The sequence below is a fragment of the Pocillopora verrucosa genome, chromosome 13 (assembly GCF_036669915.1).
Source record: "Pocillopora verrucosa isolate sample1 chromosome 13, ASM3666991v2, whole genome shotgun sequence".
Classification (NCBI taxonomy): domain Eukaryota; kingdom Metazoa; phylum Cnidaria; class Anthozoa; order Scleractinia; family Pocilloporidae; genus Pocillopora; species Pocillopora verrucosa.
Genome location: NC_089324.1, coordinates 11,190,438 through 11,198,317, shown reverse-complemented (window position 1 = coordinate 11,198,317; position 7,880 = coordinate 11,190,438). Strand labels below are relative to the sequence as shown.

Below are 7,880 nucleotides of genomic sequence, written 5' to 3'. Positions count from 1 at the left end.
ACGAGAAGAGAAATTCCATATCTACAAGCAACCATGTATTATTTTGTTTATCATATAGACACAATAGCCCTTTTCTGGGAAGAAAATCCGATCTCATTGATGAATGCAAAAAAAGAATCGACAATCCTCGAATAACAATCGTAGAGTGCGTTGGCGCTGATTATTAAGATGGAAAATGCTTTGAATCATGATTACAAAAACTTCCATATATACGCGCGCCTATGTATGACTCCCAATGTATTATTTTTTGTAACATGTTAGTTCAGTTTGTAAAGTTCTTCAAGGGAAGGTACGTTTTTTCTTGGGGGGGGGGGGGGGGGAAAGGGCTGGGGAATTTTGGTATTTTTTTCCAAAAGAAATTGTTGGCCCTCCCTCATGTTTTGATTAACTAGACCCTGTGAGCAGGGTAACTGGGATACCTGGATGGTGCTGGATCCGTGGAATCAAGTGTAGTGATACTACGCGTGTCGGACTAGTATACTGAAATAGTGAGCTCAAGCCTGGCCAAGGGCATACACCCGTCTCAAAACATAGGCATGTGGACAGAAAATGTAGACAGCAGACTGCAGACCGGATACAAAATATAGACTGCAGAGTGGGTACAAAATGAAGACTGAGAATCTGAAGAGTTTTTAAGTCTGGTATATAATAACATGTCATCTTACAGCTTACCGAGCGTCACGCAATCGCTTTTCCGCGATCAGCCTTCACGATTATTTGCACTATTGTGGAAAATGCCTGGCCCATTTCTTGATGAAAATCGATCGTAATATAATTTCAAGCCTTCAACATAGTTGGTTTGTGTGATGTCTGTACAGATTTTACCAATGTAATAAAAGTAGATGACGTGAATAATAGTGATGGTAAAGCAAGCTTAAAACGGCTACAATCGTCAGAAACTACTACGGATACACAGGGTATGAGTAAGTTTTGTTGATTTTACGAGAAAAATCTTCATATTTCGAAATATTTATCGTTGTACATCGACCATATTTCGTTCCCTATTCCTTATAACGTGTTCAAATTTTCAACGGTTCCTAGCATAACTTACTCTGAGTCACACAACGCGTGACGCGTTCGTGAATTAATCGTTGGCTCTTTCTCGAGACGTGACCTTGGGTGGCTTTATCCTGGTGTACCGGTTAACCAAAATATGTCCTGGTGTGCCGGTTGACGAAACTTGCGTGACATTGGTCAATCGAATAATAGCGTGACAGCTAGATAATTTGATAAATAATTAATGCTTTGATAATAAAATGCAATAAAATGCCGGCATTGGTTCATTGTTGGGTTATTTGGGTTATTTGAGTCGTTTGGATCTTTTGGATCAGCTGGGTCATTCGGGCCAGTTGGGTCACTTGGGCCAGTTGGGCCAGTTGGGCCAGTTGGGCCAGTTGGGCCAGTTGGGCCAGTTGGGTCATTTATTCTTTCTATTGAAGAAGTTGTACCCCAACGCCTTCGTCAATGGCTGACGGCGTTCGCTTGTAGCAATGGCACAACGAGCGAGATGCTACTTTGTTCAGCTCTGGTGTCTACGAGCTCTTTGCTCGGTCAGACAACACCGAAGCTTTTTGGTTCCTACGAGGAGAAGGCAAACCTTCATCTGATCGCTACTGCCCCTTCTGGAACGGGGAAAACACCAGCGTGCCAGAAAGGATGCGTGGAGCCAATCGTGGGCCATGTCGAGGAGAAAATACAGACCAGCATTGTGATTGATGAAACATCATCAAGCGGCCTATTCAACCATTTCCTGGGAGGTTAGTTTTTATTTGACATCGACAGGAGCTCCTAGCATTGATTATTATCCTTGGAGTGTAGTAAGCTTCAGCTAATATTATAAGACTTAATGAATCACTGAAGGAAAAAATTCCTGATAAATAATTTAATGAATTTGAGAAATTTTCTTTAACCCTTTAACCCCTAAGAGTGACTAGCATTTAATTTCTCCTCACAATATCATTCCTGAATCAAATGAAGATCATGAGAAAAAATGAAATGATCACTAAGTAAAGAAGCTCTTGACTGTTAAAAAATTGTCCCTGTCAACACCATATGAAATGTATTAAGAACACTGTGGAGAATATTCCTATCAATGCTAGGGTGTAAAGGATTAAATGATTCTCTAGAAGGACTACTGATCTTGTGCCCTCCATTCTTGGGGCTAAGCTGAGGGGCTCCCATGTGAAACAGACAGGGTTGCTTACTGAAAATATTGAGTTAAACCCCTAAAGGAGACCAATGTGGACTTGACTCAGATGTAAATAAGTAAAAGGCAATATTTTTTTTCCATTTCTTTACGTGTCCCCCATAGGGTCTTTAATATGTTGGCATTTTTCCTGGAAACACCCAAAGCAAGCTCAAACATATGAAATTTACACTCCAAAGCAAGACAATGAACACCCCAGTCTGTTTTGTATGGGGGTCCCCCTGGGCCCTTTACTCTGCAATTAAGGGTAAGTGGGTAGAAATTATGGGTAGTATTAGAAATAATTTCAGCTCTAATTTACAATCAGTTGTCCAGGAAAACAGAATATAACCAATTCAGTACATTTTATTGCAGCATCCACAGTGCCAATCCTTTGTGTGGATGAGGCATACTCTCTCCTACAAAGACTAACATATCAGGGAAAATCAACATCACAGACAAGCCTCTCAATGGAACGTCTGTGTAAATGTTACGATGGAGATTTTTGGTACGTACTAAAAGGGACAAAAGGCAAGCGAGTTGGAGTAACTTCAGCTAAACTAGCCCTCCTTGCTTTCACCACCCCTCAGCAGTTCCTGGAGTCAGTTTGGCCAAAAATTGTAGCCTCAAAAAATGGGCTGGCAGAGAGGTTGCTGTTTTTTTATCAAAGAAGATCAGAAGATCTTGACCTGGAAGCCATGGCAGAAAACTCTGACTCCCTGGACGAGTTTTCTGTTAAATCTCTTGGCGATGTATTTGAAAAGATATATGTGAAACATAACACAACCCCAGCACTGAAATACACACTGACTGCCACTGCTAAGGAAGTTTTCTTTAAGTTTAGCAAGCCTAATGAAGATGACAGCCAGGGTGCAGTTGCCAGTCCAAGTATTTCTTCAGGTTCAAAGAAATATAAAAACACTTTACGTGTTGCTTTAAATATGCATGTCCTTTATCACCGGCTAACCAAAGCACTTGCCTTGGAGTCAGGGACAACACCCACAACAATCACAGCAGAAACCATGCAAATGGTAATAACTTTCATGGATACTCTTGAGACCATGAAGGGAATCTCAGAGCTGGTGAGTTTAATATAACAATAATGATAATAATAATTATTATAATTGTCATTATTATAATAATCTATTATGGTGACCCACCTGGAAAGGAATGACCATATCCTGGACAATGGGGGCATTTCTTTGTTCTAACACCATCACATTTACTCTACATCTGTAGATTTTAAATTACTCCTGATGAGCAATGCAAGACTTACATGACATTCCCAACCAAAAGATCACATGATTAATTAAATTAATTAAGTTTAATTTTTTATTCCAAACTGATTGGAAAAAGAACAAAACAATTCAAACTACAAGATACATGGTTTGCATTATGCACTCAATATTTAGTGGACTGCTGATAACATAAAAACTTTATGGTTTATTTTAATTTGAGCCAAATGGGTTTGTTTTACAGTCTTGCCATCTGCAGAAGTCCTCAGTAGGACTCAAAGTGGGAGTGTTGGGTGAAGACATCCAAAAAAGAATTCTGTCTCTCCCTGGTCCTTTTGTGTGTGTAAGGAGAGTAGTGCGGAGCTATTCTTCTACTAGAAGACCCAGCAGTAAAGCAGCCCAGGAAGCCATGGCAGCCTTACAGGAAGCTAGAATTGGTTCCATTATAAAAATTAATAAGTTGGTAGTCTTCTGCAAAAAGCTTCCAACAGTCGTAAGCCCACATGCAATTGCTGCTTGTGGTTTGACACCAGAAGAGTACCATCAGGCATTCCTAAAAAGAGATAATAAAATCACAGTGGACATGCACGAAACTGTCATGAATGCTCATCCACAAAAGGATGAAATTCTAGCATTCTTAGAGGCAACAGAGTAGAACTTTTAATACTGTACTTCTCGTCTCTTTGATATATTTTTGTTGTGTCTTGACTACAACATATGTACATAACATTAATAGCAAATTGCATACATATTTTATTTTTTATATAATTAGGTGTGTTGAAATCAATCACAAATTGAAACAAAATTTTATGCACAGAAAGATGGTATATAAAAATCAATGTAGTTCGCATTCCTTTTAAATTTATTAAATTAGTATATTTTGATGTGATATTTCAAAAAATGAATGCTCAAAGAAAATAATTACATAACTGAATTAACTAAATTCCTTGGATAGTAAAGAAGGAACATGTGGTAAATCATTATATTTTTGTTGTCTCCTGACTGCATTAGATGTACATAACATAGCAAATTGGATACATAATTAATTTTTTTACATAGGTTTATTAAAAATTTTTCTTAATCACAAATTGAGACAAAAGTAATATTGTGGAGTAAGATAGTTTATAAAATTTATTTTGTTCATGATTCTTTCATATTGTATTAGTATATTTCAATGTCATATTTCAAAAACTGAACACCCAAAGATAATTATTACATTACCGAATTAATAATAAAAGTTCCCGTTCATTTCAATCACGTGCACTTTGTTATATTTACTGAAACAACTGCCCAGATTATGTTGGGGGTGATGGTGGGTGGTGGGGGAAGATGTTGAAGTTTCCATTTGACTGGCTTGTAGAACCCTATTCCTAATGGTTACTAATACTGATTCCCTGCCAATTAGTTTTAAAAAAACTCAATTTGGCTAACATTAGGTGGTACTTACAGTATCCAAAAGAGTATGTTTAATCAGAACCAGTTCAGTTCAACCTGCTTTTTGTAAAGCGCTTCAAAGCCTTTAGCCACTTTCTTGATGCTTTGGAGTTTCCCATCTATTTGTTTGGCTTTCTTTGGTTGCAAGGGACTTCCAAGATTTTTTGAAATGTCATGAAGTTTGGAGTAGTATTCATACACTCTTGAAGGTTCAATGCTTAGACCCTTCAAAGATGCAAAGTTCACAAGACAGTCTAATGTAAGACTTTCAATCTCAGACCATCCAGATACTGGAGTTAAACCTTGACTTGTCAGATAATCAAGACTGGAGATGCTCTCTTTGGCCTCTTGTAGTTTTTGCTTGGGTCGGTACCTTGAAGTTGTTACAAGTGTGTATGCCTGCTTGGCAGCCTGGGAGCTGCCATAAGGATTTCCACAACCAACACATTTACATCGATGGGAGCAACCAGCTATTTTAGAGTAGCATTTACACCGGCTCTTGTTACCATTTGGTACTTGACAGCAGAATTTTCTTCCATCCTTCTTGGCAGAACCACAACCGCATGAGCAGTGCTCAGGCACCTGTTCCTTTGGAGAATTATTGCTACATGTACTTGTGGAACTAACATGGGGTGGGATAGCTTCATTCACGTTCTCCAAAGATACCACATTGTGATATAATTCTGGTTGACCAATACTGTATCCCAGAAAAATTGCCTTGGTAGCTGTGCAAGGCAACAATGGGGAAACTGGTACTACAGGCATGTGGTCCAGTGATGTAAAGATGACTATGTTCAGTCTCAGAATCTGGGATAGTGCAATTCCTATGACATTCCCCAACTCATCTGAAAAAAAATGAAAGTCTCAGAGAGGCTTTTTGGTGTGCTTAACTATGCAAAATCAATCCTTATGGATTAAACAAAAGGTGCAAGTTTAAATTCCAGAAATAGAATACTCTATAATTAACACCACTTTGCTGCTATTTGTTTTGTTTTGTTTTTTTTACAACGGGTATTTTACTCTTATGTTATTCTTCCGTATGTAATTCCAAATATAAATTTTTTATTATTGAGAAACCCAAACAGGCAAAATATTCACTATACTGAAAAGCTGTAGGAGAAAATTTCCCTTTTTCTTTTTTTTATTCCACTTTTACAAATATATCAAAAAAGGAAGGAAGAATTTTAAGAGGATGCATGCCTCCCCAACAGAAGCAAGTTTTTCTAACACTCCGCCCATTTAGAAATACAAATTTCACTTTAAACATTTTCTATATTTCCCCTCCAACTCAAGGAATTTCCAATGCCTTGGAGATTTTTTGGAAGTACACAAAAAGAGATGTCATCTGTCCTAACCAAAACCTTAAAGGGATTTGGTATTACTTCATGAAACCTTTTCAATGTACCCAACTTTACTGCAATAACATGCCAAATTAATGTCTTCACTTACTTGAAAAGTATCCACATTCCCTGAATTTGTTTACCTCATCATCAAAATGCTTTTCAGGTGACAGAAGGGCATGCTTGTACCTTCCAGCATTGCTAAGCAACTCATTCACCACAAGATCCCGTAATTCTTGGACAATCTTTATGTCACCACTGTCTGCCAATGAAATTCCAAGGAAAACCAAGTGCTTTTGTAGAGTGGGTGAAGATGCCAAAATTTCTTTCAGCTGACTAAGAACACTGAGAAAAATACTATTTGCTGGGCAATCATAGTCCACTGTGGCAAGTTTTAGGCTATAACCCAATAGATTCTTGTTTAGCCTTTCTGAGTGTTCAGCAACTTTCTCTGTGTTGAATGTGGAGTTACTGAACAGAAGTAAGCTGCAGGGCATTAAGTGGAGTAGCTTAGAACTCAACCTGGGATTTGTACATAGTGAACACAGCTGATTATAAAGAACAGACATGTTCACAGCCTGACAAAAAATGATGTAAAGCTCACTGTCACTGAGCCCATCATTGCTTGTGTCATGATACTCAGCACTGCTGTTAACAAACATTTCACACAAAATACTCTGCATGACTTCAGGATCATACACATTAGGAACACTAGCATTCTCAGGATCACTAGACTCTGGGATTATGCCAAACCTTTCAGCTGTGGGTTCAAAGCCTTGTTCATCTAATGCTGCTCTGTAGGATAGGATAGGCCTTACACAACCTGATGGTAATTCTGATGCACCTCTTCTCTCATTCCAGAGGTAAAAGAAGGTTGCCAATAATGCCTCAGCCAATTCACAACCTAGTCTTGATCGGGCTATCACAGCCTTCAAATTTTTGAGGAGATTTTCATTTCTTGTAGAGTCACCCCCTTGGAAAATCCTTGACAAACAGCCTCTTTCAATATGAACCTTCAAATTTTCGATTTCATGCAAAACGTTTCTATTCAAAACAGCCTCACCATTGTCATAATGGACATCTTTCCATCTCTCTGTAAGACATTCAAGGTTACTCATTATGGTTTGTTCATCTGGTGTATCCATCTCTCTAATTTCACCTTGGTCTGCATCAGCTCGGAATATCATTTTGAAGTCATTTATGAAAGACGAGGAAAAGTACTGCCGTTTGCTCTTGGGCACTTTTGAGGTGACTCTTTGGATGGCATGAAACAAGTCAAGCTTGACTAACACATTTGGAAAAATCTGCTGTAATTTGCTGCGAACCTTGCAGCAGTCATCCACAAAAATTGTGTCACAGGATGCTTTCTGTTGATCTAATCGACGCTTTATATTATTTAATATGTCCTGTACCTTACTTATTGCAGTACCCTTTGTCAATTTGTAGGTGAGCACCTGGCCAATTTCATAAATAACTATATACAAGGAATCAAATTGTGTAGACCAAGATCCATTTGGGAGCATGCATCCAATGTTTGCAGCAACTTTGAATGTGTGGTCGGCACTCATCCATTTAGCAGTTTTCTCACTGATACTTTGCCGAAAAAATTGTTTGTTCTCTCTAAAGATATACAGAAAGCACTGATGAACTGTATCTGTGCTCGGCGTTGGTCTCCACACCTCAAAA

At 38.4% G+C, this 7,880-nt stretch overlaps 1 protein-coding gene across 1 annotated transcript; it reads left to right on the top strand.

Moving 5' to 3' along the window:
- Positions 1-919: 919 nt before the first annotated feature.
- LOC136277604 (uncharacterized) lies at positions 920-4,075 on the top strand. Its single transcript, XM_066159978.1, has 4 exons — positions 920-923; positions 1,332-1,757; positions 2,561-3,267; positions 3,665-4,075. Exons 1-4 carry the CDS (start codon positions 920-922, stop codon positions 4,073-4,075), a joined length of 1,548 nt encoding a protein of 515 aa, XP_066016075.1.
- Positions 4,076-7,880: the final 3,805 nt, after the last annotated feature.